At 35.6% G+C, this 15,819-nt stretch overlaps 2 protein-coding genes across 4 annotated transcripts; one reads left to right on the top strand and one right to left on the bottom strand.

Annotated features, from left to right (window-relative positions):
* Positions 1 to 7,034: 7,034 nt before the first annotated feature.
* Positions 7,035 to 14,947, bottom strand: LOC108343999 (polyadenylate-binding protein 2). Of its 3 annotated transcripts, none has more exons than XM_017582469.2 (6): positions 14,871 to 14,947; positions 14,685 to 14,793; positions 13,831 to 13,901; positions 10,502 to 10,693; positions 10,292 to 10,419; positions 7,035 to 10,141 (listed from the first exon to the last, which is right to left on the bottom strand). In XM_017582469.2, exons 1-6 carry the CDS (start codon positions 14,916 to 14,918, stop codon positions 10,129 to 10,131), a joined length of 561 nt encoding a protein of 186 aa, XP_017437958.1. In that variant the 5' UTR covers positions 14,919 to 14,947; the 3' UTR covers positions 7,035 to 10,128. The 3 variants fall into 3 exon arrangements, with proteins under 3 accessions (XP_017437958.1, XP_017437951.1, XP_052723465.1); XM_017582462.2 differs by having other exon boundaries at positions 7,035 to 10,146; XM_052867505.1 differs by lacking the exons at positions 13,831 to 13,901; positions 14,685 to 14,793; positions 14,871 to 14,947 and adding an exon at positions 13,022 to 13,124 and having other exon boundaries at positions 7,035 to 10,146.
* On the top strand, positions 7,078 to 8,379 carry LOC108343990 (protein EXORDIUM-like 2). Its single transcript, XM_017582455.2, has one exon. It carries the CDS (start codon positions 7,078 to 7,080, stop codon positions 7,984 to 7,986), a length of 909 nt encoding a protein of 302 aa, XP_017437944.1. The 3' UTR covers positions 7,987 to 8,379.
* Positions 14,948 to 15,819: the final 872 nt, after the last annotated feature.

Genomic DNA, 15,819 nt, shown 5'->3' on the forward strand with positions numbered 1-15,819 from the left:
AAAGATTTTGATGCAATTGTGAAATTCGAACAGAATCACCTTAGGAGAAACGATCTTTGAGATCCTTCCATGTCGCAGTTGCAGAGTCAACCCAAATAATACTTGTAGCAAGCTCATGAGAAACAAAATGATTGATCCAAGATAAAACTAGATTATTGCAATGCTTTCATGCGGGAACCATGGGATCTGTATTAGTTGGACAAGGAATGGAACCATCAACAAAGCCAAATTTATTCTTCATTTGTAGTGCATTAGACATTGAACGAGCTCATCCATGATAATTGTGACCTTCAAGAATTAGAGAAACAAACACCAATGAAGGATTCTTGTTATGGTGAATGTATTAGTCGTGTGTTGTATCTTGCAATGATGCGAGAGTAACAAAGGGAGTAGCCATAAAAGGAGAAGAAAAGGCAGGAAAGCCAAGAACAAAAGGTAGAAGATGAAGATTTGGGCAGTAACAAAATTGGTTGCGAAAGTACGTGATGAAGAATTAATTTTCTCCTGATACCATGCTATGAGAAAAGAAAAGATGAAAATTGTGTATCTTAGATCTATGTGGGCATTATCTTCCAGCCGTTGTCGGGCCACTATCTGACCACCCACTAATTTTAATCTCACGCTCGAGATGTTTATACCTCGGTGTGAAGGAGATATGTTGGAAGTCCCACATCGACTAGAGATAAGGCCAAATTATAATATATAAGTGGAGTGCGAACCTCACTATACAAGTCAATTTTGTGGGGTTGAGTTAGGCTTAAAACCACTTTCTAATATAAATAAGTAGAATAAATTTATATAACCTTTTTTATGGTAAATTATAAATTTGATAAGAACATAAACATGTATACTTTGAATTAAGGGACCAAGATTGATTTGAAATAAGTAAAGGATAATTTTGAGAAAATCGTGAATATGATTAATGAATTGAATTATTTAAAAGTTGTATTATTCAAATGCTTTAGGAATTACTATTGAAATATGGTTTGATTTTGCATTTGGGTTGCTTTTTTGATATTTTCGTTCAAGTGGAGGATTTTCACTCAAGAAAGAATATAATAAAGACCAAGACCTTACTTTTTGTCCTAGTTTAATTCATGCAAAATATTTTTTGCTCAAAGTGAAAAGATTATCTACTTAGACTAAAATAACTAAAATAGAGTTGAAAATAACTTTGTTTTCAACCGGTAGAACATGAGGCTATAATTAGGTTGTAGAACATGTAAGAGAAATAATGAAATATTGTAAAACTTATTCTAAGAGACATTTCAAATGTGTTATAGGCTAGTTGGTTAGCCTATCTGGCCTCGCTTGTGGCCCGACATATTAGTAGGCTAAACCGGTCGAAACACTAGGAGCTGATAAAGATTCAAAATTCTGACTCGTTTAGTTTCTATTCATTGGAATTGGCAGACTGGCCCTTCTCACTTTTCCACTCATTTTTAATAAACTTTCATTTAATTGAGTAACTAAAATTTTTATATTCTTTTTAGGAATTATCATTTAATTTTATAATCAACTGAAATGATATGCCTACTTGATTTTGTAGTTTGAAATCACAACATTACGAACTTAAATAAGAATAAAAATAGTTTTCTAGAACTCTAATCATCTTTCGGGAAAAATGGTATCATTCTCTTTTTAATTGAACCAATAATATCCTTGCCGTTAATTTTAGTGGACAGCGTTAACTTTAGTGTATCGTGGCATGCTGACCCAACAATTAATTATGATGTGGTGCATGTGATGGAATTTATTTTATTTTAAGTTTTAAATAAAATCCTTTAAAACAAATTAGGGTCCACCTCCACCTCCTCGTCGCCGCCATGCCCCTCCTCCGCCACCTCCACCTCGGCGACAACTTTTTCTCCGGACAGATTCCTCCTAAATATGGCACCTGACAGTACCTCTAGTACCTCGCCGTCTCCGACAACGAGCTCACAGGAAACATCCCTCCGGAGCTTGGAAACCTCACACGCTTCGCGAGCTCTACATTGGAAACCTCACTCTTCCTCTTCCAGGTCCCCTTTTGACTTCAAACCTTCCTCACCTTCTTTTTCTTTTCCATTCTAATCATATTATTTTTATTTTTCTCAAACCACCATCAGACATTCCAACAAAACAACACCAACTCCTCCATTAATCGGTAATCTCCTTCAGATCGATTCTCTTTAGTTTTTCATTTTTTGCTTTATTTTTATATATATGTATATAGTTTTTTCATTTTAACGGTCATGTGTTGACGATTTCTCCAACTTTTTTTGTCCGTTTGTTTCCAGCATTGCAGAATCTTTTCTTTCAATTGGTTTCTGGGAAGATCTGGTTGATCCGATTCTAATGGGGAGCGATTTAGGTTTGCAACCGTGTGATGACGTCGTTTTGGTTTCTGTTCTCGGACTCCATATTTTCTTAAACCTCGTACTGGGTTGTATTGTAAGAGGGGGATCTAGTGTGGGAAACAAAAAAAATTGTCGGATTCCTTGAATCTGAAGCTCAAAAGTCGACGGCGAGGGACGAAAGGGGGCGTTTGGCGCTGCCGCAATACGGTACCGAGAATGCCAGAAGAATCAAGCCGTCAGCTTCAGCGGCCACGCTGTCGACGAATGCTGTGAGTTCATGCCGACAGCCTAGGACAACACTCTAGAGGTCGTGATTTACGCCACCTACAACTCGCGATTGGCACTTTCACAACGGCGCTTGGTGGCTATTTCTAGTATGCAGGTCCCGTGGCGATTTCGTGATGGCGGGTTCAATGGAGTTGATGTGTGATTCGCGTGGCTGCCTTGGAGAAGATGATGGAGTAGATTCTCGCGCTAGAAGTAGATGCACGATTCTGGGTTCTGTGGTTTAATCTTCTGCAGGTTGCTTGCAATTGACGAAGGAGGAGAGTGACAAAGGACTTGCGACGCCCATGGAGGTTCACGGCGAAGGTTGATCGGACGACTGCCGGCGAGGATGGCGGTGGCGGCGCATAGTAGCTAGGGTTTGGAAATTAAGGTTTATGTGGAGAAGACATAGATGACGTGGTAGGAGGCGTGAGGTGGTATGTTCTGGTTGGTTAACCTGTGCCACGTTGTAATTAAAGGACACCTCAGCATGCCACATCGCAAGAAAATTAACGTCGTTCACAGCAATTAACGGCAAGGATATTATTGACTCAATTTTACCAAAATAGAACCCAATTGAGAACTTTCAGAATATAAGGACCCAATTGATACGAATCCGCATAAATAGAGACCTTTGAAAACATTTTACCTAAAATTAAATGATAAAAGCTCAATTAAAAAGTGTGAAAAATTATACACAATAAAACAAAAACTTTAAATTAGAAATTAATTAAAAATATCCAAATTTATGAGATAAATTAAATTAAAATAAAATAAATAATCAATAGAAAAGTAATTTAATTAATATAACTATTTTTTTATTCCTAAGTTTCAATACACAAATATCAAATTTAAGATTCTGAGTCTATCACGTGAAAAATGGTCCTATGCATATTTTAATGGTCTTAGTTTAGTGCTTAAAGTTGGCATGTATGAATAAGCTTACCTATTTAGTATCATCTAATGAGCTTCGTAACCCTAAATTCCTAAGCTCATAGCCAGAGGCATGCTTTTCAAAGTCAACATCACTCACCTTCACAACCTATTATTATCTCAACTTTTCATCTTTCTTCATTATTGCTTAGGTTAAGAAACAAAGAGAAAGGGGAGAAGTAACGTGAGATGATTTTGAAGGCTACATAATAACAAAGAACACAAAGTTCATATATATGTAAAATGACATAAATAATTTCTAATTAATGATAAAATATATAAAGACCACAGTAGTTTATTAGAACCTATTTGTTTTACTTTTACTTTTAAGTTCCTAAAGAGTATTTTGCAAATCAATTTTTATAAGAACTAAGAAAAAAAAATATTTTGGTAATTTTATACTACAAACAGTTTTAGAAATTAAAGGAAAAAACTTGTTTGTTGAATTGGCTTTTTTAAAATTGTTTATAACATTAAAAAAATTGTTGTATCGATTCCTTATTATTTTCTTAAGTTGTTGAATTGCTCTTCGTTGCAAAAAATACGTTTTAGAAATAATTAGTTTAAAATTACAATGTTTCCGTATGGAAGACCTAAAAAATTGATGAACCAATTGCAAACGTAATGCTCAAAGAGGAAACATGAGAACCTCTATTCTTATTTGAGAAAGTATGGTTTGATGCTCTACCTATCTATCAATCATTACTCCTCAATCTATAAAAAATAATTAAATTAAATTAAATCTATCAATTTCTTTCAAATGGTTAATAATTTTCGATCGTTTTTCAAAATCCAATAACTTTTTTTCCATCAATTTTTAAGGTATTTAAATTAATTTGACTACTTTTTGTATAGTTAAATGTTTCTTAAATTTATATATTTTTAAAACTTTTTAGAAATATATTTTAAATTTGTTTTGCAAGGTTTATTTTGTTTTAAAACTATTTTAAAAATATACTCTTATTTCACCAAAATATATCATAAAAATGTTAAGGAATGGTTCAAATTTTTTTTTTATCTAATAGATCAAGATGGTCGGAATTTTTAATTTAACTTTTAATAGATAAAAGTAATTTCTTTTATCCCTTTCTATATAATCTGAAATATATTAATCTCATTAATTCGTTTTCACTGCTAAATTACAGAGCTAAATAGATTCATCAAGTTTTTATCCAAGTAAATTAATTTATTACGAAATTATAAAAGTATGGATAATATATTAATTTCATTAATTCGTTTTCACGTCAAGTTGAGCTTACACAGTTAAATAGATCCATCAAGTTTTCACCCATTTATTACAAAATTATAAAAATATAGATAATACATTAATTTCATTCATTCGTTTTCACCGCCAAGTAAAGCTTACAAAGCTAAATAAATTCATCAAGTTTTCATTCCAAGTAAATTCATTTAGGTTTAATACATCATTTGGTCCCAATTTTTGGGGGTTTGGTTCAAAATGGTCCCACCTTTTGAAAAAGTTCAGGTCCCATATTTTGTTTAAAAATGTTCAATTCGGTCCTTTTCATGGACACCGTTAAAAACTTAACGGTGCTGATGCCACTGTGGCCAAATCTGAGTGAGGTGTTATGTTGGATGATTACGTGGCACTGTGAAGTGAATTGAGTTGATGGAAATATTTTAAAAAAATAAAATAACTTAATTTGGGTGGTAGGTTTAAGTGTGGGTTAAACCAAAATTACCTTTATCTAAGATTGATTTGGGGATTTCTGGGTAAAACATTGTGCTGCAAGTGGTTCCAGATAATTAGGGTTGGGGATTTGGGGATTTCTTTTAATTATAATTAATTAGGGTTGGGATTTCCTTTTAATCACTTTTAGTTATCAATTTCTATTAATTTCTGAATTCTAATTGGATGCATTAGGTTTGAACCCTAAATTTAATTCCCAAATGCTTGTTTCACACCTAAAGAACTCTAATAACAACTTTTTTCCCAAATCCTTTTCTTGTCTCGAACAAACCCAATTTGGGAGGGTGTTCTTTGGTCACGCGCGAGAGAAGCTCGCTACGGAGAGGCGCTCTTCTTTTTCGTTTCTGGTTCTGTTGTGGCTTCGTAGGAAGGGGGAGATATCATTCTTTGTCTTCCCTTTCTTCTCTGTTTCTGGTTGGTTTTTCGCAGGAAGGAGAAACAAGTTTCGGTGGCAGAATCATCGTCAATCGAACAAAATATAATTAAACCCTAATCCCAAATACAACAACATCAACTTATTAGCCTTGATTAGGACCACTTATCTCACGCACGCACGTAAGCTGATCTAATTTCATTTTGAAGGAATCACCAGCCAAAACCACTTGCAGCACAATATTTTACCCATAAATGCCTAAATCAATCTTAGATAAGGGTAATTTTGCTTTAACCCACACTTAAACCTACCACCCAAATTAAGTCATTTTATTTTTTTAAAATATTTTCACCAACTCACTTCCCTTCACAGTGCCACGTAATCATCCAACATAACACCTCACTCAGATTTGGCCATAGTGGCATCAGTACCGTTAAGTTTTTAACAGCGTCTACGAAAAGGACCGAATTGAACATTTTTAAACAAATTATGGGGCCTTACTGAACTTTTTCAAAAAGTGAAACCATTTTCAACCAAACCCCCAAAAGTGGGGACCAAATGATGTATTAAACCATTCATTGTTACGAAGTTATACAAGTATGTATGGATAATAAAATTTCCTTTTCTAATGATTTATTCATTATTTTTCAACAAAATCTTCTTTTAATATTTAATTGATTAAAATTAATTCAACCAACCTTTTAAAAATAAATTTAAATTTAATTTTTCAAAATATTCCTTTAACATTTTCTTTACAACTTTTTTTCGAAAAGTATTTAAAAATAACATACTCTAATATATATATATATATATATATATATATATATATATATATATATATATACATGTTTATTAAATTCAATATTTTAATGGGTGAATGAGATTCATCGATGTATTGCATGCGAGGATATATTAAATCCACTGAAACACTCTTTCTTCCTGAAACTCTGCATCTGACGTCAATCTCATCAAACTCGATGCATATTGCATCATACACGTAAACCCACTCCAATTATATGTCTCCAATCTCACCGTCCATTCAAATCCCACGGCCCATATTGCGACTGAAATTCCATGTGGGGCCCAAATAGCCAGCTTCAAATATGTGCTGAAACGCATGCTAAAGCCTTCTAGGGATTGCCAAATAAAAAATTAGAGTAGTCAAATCAGTGTTGCGATAAATAACTTAAATAATATTTAAAAAGAAGAAAAGTTATTTTTACATTAGTAGAAGCGTGAAAATGGTTGCAAAATGGTGAAAACATGATGAGGTTGAAACTTGGACAGGCTGTGAAAGTAGCAGCGAATGAAAAAGAGACACGTGGAAGATGAGGATGTTGACACCTCAGTGGTCACAGCTGTCCCCGCTCACCAGGTATATAAATACGTCTCTCCGTCGTCAATTTAATTCAAACACTCTCTCTACGCTTCACACTTTCCTTCTAATCCACAACATGGCCTCTAATTACAACCCTGCCATTACCTTCTCTGCAGTTCTCACGCTGCTCCTCCTTCCCTTGCTAACTGTAGGGGAGCTTGTACAGGAGCAACCACTTGTCCTCAAGTACCACAACGGTCAGCTGCTCAAGGGCCGCATCACCGTCAATCTCATCTGGTACGGCACTTTCACTCCGATCCAACGCTCTGTCATCGTCGACTTCATAAACTCGCTGAGCAGCGCGCCCAACGCGGCGCTTCCTTCCACTGCCACGTGGTGGAAAACCACGGAGAACTACAAGGGGGGATCCTCTGCGCTGGTCGTAGGGAGCCAGATTCTCCACCCGGCTTACACGCTCGGGAAAAGCCTCAAGGGGAACCACCTTCTCGCACTCGCCTCGAAGTTTAATCAACTCAACTCGATATCGGTCGTCTTAACGGCTAAAGACGTCGCCGTCGAGGGTTTCTGCATGAGCCGCTGTGGGACCCATGGCTCTACCCGAAACGTTCGAAACGCTGCCCGCACCGCTTATATATGGGTTGGAAACTCCGAAACGCAGTGCCCCGGGCAATGCGCGTGGCCCTTCCACCAGCCGATTTACGGACCCCAAACGCCACCATTGGTTGCGCCTAACGGCGACGTCGGGGTTGACGGAATGATAATTAACTTGGCTACCCTTCTTGCTGGGACCGTCACGAACCCTTTCAATAACGGTTACTTCCAGGGCCCCCCGACGGCGCCGTTGGAGGCTGTTTCGGCTTGCACAGGGGTTTTCGGGAGCGGGTCGTACCCGGGATATCCGGGTAAGGTCCTGGTGGATAAGGTGACGGGGGCGAGCTACAATGCGCATGGTGTGAATGGGAGGAGGTATCTGGTGCCAGCGATGTGGGACCCTCAAAGTCTGATATGCAAGACTCTCGTGTGAGAGTTCCACGTGGCGTGGGATGGTGTAGATATTGGTGGATGGGTGCGGAAGCAGGGAATGGATAATGGATAATGGAAAATGGATAATGGAGAATGGAAGAATGGATAATGGAGAATGGAAGAATGGATAACGGAGTGGGATCGGACGGAGTGTGTTTCTAAATTCTGAGCCTGCTTTTGTCGTTTAGTGTTACGTGTAAATTGTGGTACTAAAGACTATAGAGGAAGTGGAATGTTGTATAAATAGTAAATTATGAATAACGAAGAATAAGATTGAAAAAGGGATATGATTAATGTGATATAGATATATTTTATATATGAGAAGTTAGGTTGATGGGTTTGTTTTGTGTAATTTTAAGAAAAGGAATCGAAAGTGGGTTTTCTTTTTTATGAATTATTGATATGTTTGGGTAAAGTAAGGTAAGGTGGTTGAGGAATGAAGCGGTGGTGGAGGGGGGTTGGTGTTTTTGTTTGTTTATGGTAAATGAGAATAAAGGTGGTGGTGTTGGGGGCCTGGGAGACCATTATGGCGAGGTATCGGTCATGATGATGCTGGTAAGGTGAAATGAATCTAGCAAGGTGTAAAAGGCTACAGGGATGTCATTGTTTTTAGATCGTTTTGGTGGGTCCTTTATCTCTGCAATTATGTTTCCGATAAGCATTGGCTAGTACCCTTGATAACACAAGGGTGAAAGATTGATGGTCTTCTTCTGAAATAAGCAGGACCTTGGGCAGAACACTCTGATGGGTGGTGGAGTTACATGCTACGTCTCTTTCTGTTTCCTAGCCAGTTTCTCATTCAACAAAAGTAAGATTTTTAGATAAGAACTGATGAACGTGTTAGTGTATTCATGCGAGAAAATTGAATAATAAAATTTACACTTTATAAAGATACCTGGTTATTTGGTTTTACCCTCTGTTATAAAATAACTACCATAATCGGAATTGGTCTATGCCTCTAGACATCGTATTCCTGAGTCAGTTCTTCCACATTTTTCAATGCTTTTTCGTGACCAAGTTGCTCACTGAAGTATTATACATACATGTGAAGGATATAATTGAATGAACAGCTATAATAAGCATGGTAAGTCTGATGCACTCAAATTGTTAGTTGATTACATTTAAGAAGGCATTTACAGCAATCTAAAGTGTAAACCATGCAGTTTCTTCTGATGCTCAGTGAAGAGGGTCACGGTTTAAGGTTACTCAAGAGAAATTGCATGGACAATCTTTCTCCTGCGTGAAGAATGAGTAGAACTTTCTACTGAAATCTTTTCAAAAATTTATTTATCTCTTTTTATATGACCTTTTAAATGGTTTCTAGTATTTTTTTCATATCAAACTGCCCCTAAAATTATTTTATAACTTTTGATCCATAATCAATAAATTTTTTAAGCTATTAAGATGAACTTCCTTTCACGAGAGGATATTAGAAAACATGATTAGCCACAAATTGCATCGCTATTTCTCTCCACATATTAACAGGAAAAATTAGGTAAAATGAATAAAAGAAATTCGATAATTTTTAAGGTAATTTTGAAAAAGATACAAGTTATTACTAAATTTAATGTCACTAAATAAATTAACCAATTTTATTAATTACTATGAAAACCGAATTAACTAAAATAATCTCGTACACAAAAATGCAAGTAGTGTGTGGACCAAATAAAGTCTCAGGCTATTGCTATGGATTATCGTAGCAACGTTTTCCCATAGCCGATTCTGGATTATCATAGGTTTTGACTTTTGACAATCACGACACAGGCTAGTCTACAACAACAACAATAACTAGGAACAACCACTGTTTGGATTTTCGAGAAGAAAACTGATGCACCTATACAATAGTACAATTTGAGAGAAGAAAAAAAGCAACTGAAAATCCCATACATTAAAATTTTTTAACAGATACTTTTACAAAGAACCTTTGAATATATATGTCAAATATAAAAAAAAATGCAGAAGAAAAAATCGTAAGCTTACAGGGTTTGCTGCTAAATCGGTGGTCGTACTGTTCGTTCCCTCATGCTGAATGGCCTGCATCAGCCATGACACTAGAACAAGGAGTAGATTATGTCCTTCCATCCATTAGACAAAAGTTCTGATTCAGCATAATTAATAGTAGGGACTATAGCGCATTCCCATTCTAAACCTCGGAACTTTTCTGCAATAAAAAAGATGAGTGTTACACGTCTACTATTTAGAGAAAAAATAGAAAACTTAGATTGCTAAACATTTGTGGCGTGATTTGATGTTTTTGAGGTCGAAGATGAAATGCCCCTGGAAAAAAAGAAATGAAAACAACATACCCATATCCAAAAGGAGCATAAGCAAAAGGAGGTGCATACGGGGCTCTGCCTCGAAACCCCTGGTAAGGATTAGGCCGGCGAGGACGATATTGCTTCATCCCTGGTATATTGGTCCTCTTAGCAGTAACCTGCAAAACGTCCACACCAGAATGGAAGGTTGAAAACGAAAATACAGATATTATTTAAACAGCAAGACTCTATTGTTTTAACCTTCAATTGACGCCCGTGTAGTTCAGATTCATTCAGCGAAAGAGCTTCTTGAACAGCCTGCACTTCAAGAAACTCTACGTAAGCATAGCCCTTTGGTTGGCCAAACTTATCAGTTCGGATGGTGACTCTGTTTACAGTTCCACATGACTGGAAATGCTGCTGCACTTCTTCTGGAGTACATGAATAGTCCACCTGCGGAAAATATCAATCCTAAGAGATTAATTGATGACAAAGCCACACAGAAAGCCAATCAATTTGCTATTGGTTGTCCATGGAAAGTTTTGTCAGTTGCAACAAAAACATAATGCTAATATTCTGGAAATTAATTACAACAAACAACCATGCAATATAATACACACCCATTGCCTATTTAAATGTTTGTAATTTGATGTCAGCCATCCACTCCAACTCCTTTCTTCATAATATCCCAGGATACTATGCAATTTAAACTACAAAACATCCAAATTTTAATTTTAATTCACGGAACTGCAAAATGAATGGGTATGTTTCATGAACTCTTTTTCGCTTTTCTACCCCTTCACCCTCTTTTTCTTTCAAGTTGTGTGGTGACTTAGTTAAAATATCAGTAAAAAAGAAATTTGATTAAGAAGTTCCTCTTGATCCCAAGAAAACAGAGAAATGACAAGGCCCCCTCACCATGACAAAAAATACCTATTATACTTTTGAGCACTAGGCACCACCAAAAGCATCAGTTGGTTTTGCAATCAAAATGGGAGATACCAAGAGCTGTCCTTTAACAACAAATTCCTCTTCCCCCCAGTAGGAATCCACGTTCTCGATCTGCAATCTAATCCATTCCTCTGTCCATCCCACCACAAAAACTGAGTTTCTATGCTGTTGGGCCTGTATTTTCACCCTAAATTATAATTAGCTTTACATGTATTTTCTTTTTCTTTTTCCTACCTTCCTCTTCTCTATCAAACTATGACGTTTTGGATTTGACTCCTCTAAAGTGAGGGGAATTCGATATTGAAGATAAATAATAACGACTACTTAAAAAAAATCACAGATTTAGATTAAAATTAATGTCAGATTTTGTTAAACATGTATTTAATTTTATCACAAATATAAACCATTGGTTTTTTAATCAACAATAACAGGGCAGTTTTATCATCTAAAGTGCATCTCCTCATCTTAGAGGAGCCAAATCGGTATGTCCACCATACTACAACTCCATGAATATCACTTTACACAAAAAATAACGCTTTAGCTTCTTAAATTTTGTCAATCCCTCCTTTTTTTTGTTGCATAATTTGTTTTCAAATCTTCATTTTGTAAATTTCTCACATGATTTTCTCTCCAGCTAAATATTTTTTTTTTCACATACTTCCAACTGCAGCACTACTAAACCAGAAAACTTGCAGATGAATGCATAACCTGCAATTGGAGTCGGGCATATGTCAATTAGGACGCCACCATTTGAAAACACAATCAAACTTTGAAATATCAAGAACAGATTCAACACAAAAAAAGTTCTCACCATCAAAAAGTTCAAATTAGTAGCAATTTACAAATTCAAAATTTCCAAGACTCAAGTAGGTGAAGACTATGCATTAATCTTTCAATTAGTAGTGAGGCATTCGCATTATACACGAGCAACAGACATGAACAACTTTGCTATGATACACGAGAAATAAAAGGTCAGCTAAAGCCAATACAAACTGGAGTTATCAGACACAGAAAAACGCATAAAAGACCACATAAATGGCCATGGACATTTGATCAGATGGAGTAAAACAATGGACTGAGAAAATCTATCAATATCATTTTATCTGTGTATAAAAAAAAGTAGCCCTCCCCATGTTAATTTCAAATAAGGTTGCACACACAGTAAAGTGGGATGAACATTTATTCCTCCAACAGGATTGGTTAATATGAACAGCTTAGGGTTTTGAAAGCAGCACATTCTAAAGGTGAGAAATATTTCAGGGCTTGAAGTTGCTTAGCAACAGTGATCAAAAGCAAGCCAATCAAAACAGGTCAGGTGGATAGGGCAGGTATGGATTTGAGTAAGAGGCTATAGATAACATATCATAGCATAACGGGTGAAAGAGAAGACATGTTGCTAAGGTTTGGTCCATGCCCTTCAAGAGCTTCGAACAAGAGACACAAGAAAACTAAAATAGAGGAGCCATATCCAGTAAAAATTGTAATTAATGTTGACGCTGAGCATAAGTCCGATAGAACATAGGATCTAAATCATGATACAACAAGATTTGTAATGTTCCAAAATCATAATTTCTATTTGAGAGGCTTTATGCCATCAATAGTCTACTCATCCAACATAATCTTGTTATCCTAGATCTGCAATCTGGTTTTGAGTTATTAAACTACTATAGATACTGTCATGGTACGCATCCAGATGTTTACCATTGATTTGAATAGAAAATCTTTACAATCAAACAGTAATATTAATTATTCTTCCGCCTTTTAATGGACATATATCTATATCTAATCAACAACTTTCCAGTGCCCTTGCTTTAATTTTTCCCTTCTAACCTTTGTCTGCGAGTAAAAATTTCTTCTACATCGCATTGCTTCAATTCCGCATGTCAAGGAGCGCTTAAAGTCACTCATTTATGACTTATGCAGACACAAAAACAACAAAAGCACTCACTATAAAAAACAGTATGCTGAACTAAAGCAAAACCTTGAAATAAAAAAACAGTAAACAAAGGCAAGAAACATGCCAAATGTTGTCCAATATGGCTGTTAGGATAAAAGACATTTTGATCTTGCTGCTGGGAATATATTCTCACTGTCAGAAAAAAGAGAGACCACTTATGGATGTTGGAGTTCTATTCTATCACATTCAATTATTCTAACATTGTCACTTTCACATGCAGACACACACACATGTAAACATGTGAGTAATATCAAAGCATGAAATAACACACACATGTAAAGATGTGTGTAATATCAAACCATGGGTGTAATATCAAACCATGAAATATGTTTTTCATAACATTAAGGTTCAATCGGTTTCCTAATTATGCATAATGATGAACTGCTAGAGTCTAGACTGTATAGAGCCTCAGGATTAAGAGTAACGAGATTAAATCAAGACCCTCAACAATTAATTTAAACACAACATAAAGTCATATGACTCCAGGAATCACAATCCATTTTGTTTCCAAAAGCAGCCAACACATTTATACACATTGGCTTGTTTTGAATTAATAACTACATGCAAAATATATAAGTTAATCTCAGTAGTACACACAGCCCATATTGGTAAACACGACAATTAATGAATTAAATTTGCAAAACATAAAATTTTAACGTAAACAGAAGAAGAGACAGCTCACATTGCCGACAAAGACTGATCGAGAATCTACTTCCTCTTTATTGTTCTGACTCGAAGCAGCAGTAGCAGGAGCTATTTGGAGATAAGAATCAATAACAGAAACAAGAGTCCAAGAATCGATTGTAATGAAATGTCTTGCACACTAAGAAAATACAGTGGTCACACCATGTGCAAGGAGAAGAAGATAAATCAGAAGGAAAAAGACAAAGGTAAGAACAAAACAAATAACATCCACAAAATTTTCTTTTCAGGTTAAGAAAAAGAGTCAAATAAAAGAGACACGTGGGGAGACTCTAGGTTGTCACTTAGGCCTCTCTCATTCACAACATGAATTGCAGAAGCCTTGAGCACTAGGGCACCTCAAGCATCACCAAGTATCGCCCGAAATCAAATAATCCATGCATTAACCCAGTAATCCATATTTGAAAATAAAACTTGACAAATTTTCAGCTACCATCAGTCTATAACACAATTATCTCGAGTGTAACAAAACATCTTGCCATTCATAACCAAGTTAGAGAGCCTTTCTCAACCTGTAAAGTGAACTCTTCGGTCTTCCACAGAGGAATCAATTGGATATCGCACCACACATCACTAAGCAACACACCGAATCCTAATTTTTCAAGGTAGTTAACTAAAATCAACTAATTGGATATATTATGATCTATATCAACAATGTAAAACAAACAAATAAACAAACTAGAGCTAATTCCCACATAGAACACAGCCAATTCGACCCAACTTACATCAAATACATATAATTTCACAAACAACATAAAAAAAAAGTTGAATATTTTAAAAACAAAATCTACCGAATTGAAAAAAGTAGCAAAAAAAATTTACGAAATGAGGTACCTTGTACAGATCCCATTTCCTTCTCGACCTTTGCCTGCATCTCCCGCAAAGCAGAAGCTTCGTCTTCCATTTCCTTCAAGCGCTTCTTCATGTCATCCAACTCCAAGCCCTGCAATGCAATCAGCAATAAGGGAAATTGATGCAGAGATGAAACGCAAAAGCATATGGAATGAAATCATTGCATACAGCTTCGTTGCTGTCTGAACGGAGCATTTCAACGTCGTCATTTTCCATGCTGTTCTCTCTTTTTCTGCAATTTCCCTTTCTCTGCCATTACTTATACTTTACCGCAACAATCATTTTCATTTCACAATTTAATTTAAGGGTAAAATGGTCATTTTGTCACCAAAAAGTATAAATTACTACTATTGTACTCTTTAAAATTATATTTTAAAACAACTATCTAAATTTTTGTCATAATAGCCCTAAAAATTAAGACATTTTTAAAAAAACTGTGAATTATTTATAATATAATTTCATCAATGTTTCACTAAATTTTATTGTTTATTTTCATTTTGATTAATAAATATATGTTGGTCCAGTTACTTTAAGATCAAGAAAATATAAGCACCACAAAAAATTAATAATGGTTTTTAAAAAACACTTTTTCTTAAGATAAAATTGTTTATACATTTAACGCTATTATATTTTGAAAACAAAACAAACTAAAAGACTTAAATATGAAAAATTAAAGGGTTAAATATGTTTTTAGTCCCTAAACTATTGGCCGTTTTTGGTTTTCGTCCCTCTTTCAAAGTAAGGTACGATTTGGTCCTCAATCTTTTCGAAACTTTGGTTTTAGTCCTCGAAAAGTAACACCGTTAAATATGTGCTGATGTGTCTAACGTCTCTGTCCACGTGTTCTTGGTATTTTGCTGACGTGTGTTAAGTCGAACTGATTCCTCTTTAATCTTGAATGAAATTGGTACTCAAAATCAGTTACAATTGTTCTTTGTTTGGGTTTGGTTCGTGGTTCATCTGCGCGTGCATTTTCGTGGTTCATGTGTTCGTTATTTGCGTTTGGTTCGTGAAAGAAAGGGATTTCTTTGTGGTTCGTTGAGGTGGTTCGTTGAAGAAGAAAGGCGATTGTGTGTGGTTCGTTGTGCAAGGTAATTTTTTAGTTTAAGTTTAACTT

This window comes from Vigna angularis, chromosome 1, assembly GCF_016808095.1.
Source record: "Vigna angularis cultivar LongXiaoDou No.4 chromosome 1, ASM1680809v1, whole genome shotgun sequence".
Taxonomy (NCBI): Eukaryota; Viridiplantae; Streptophyta; class Magnoliopsida; order Fabales; family Fabaceae; genus Vigna; species Vigna angularis.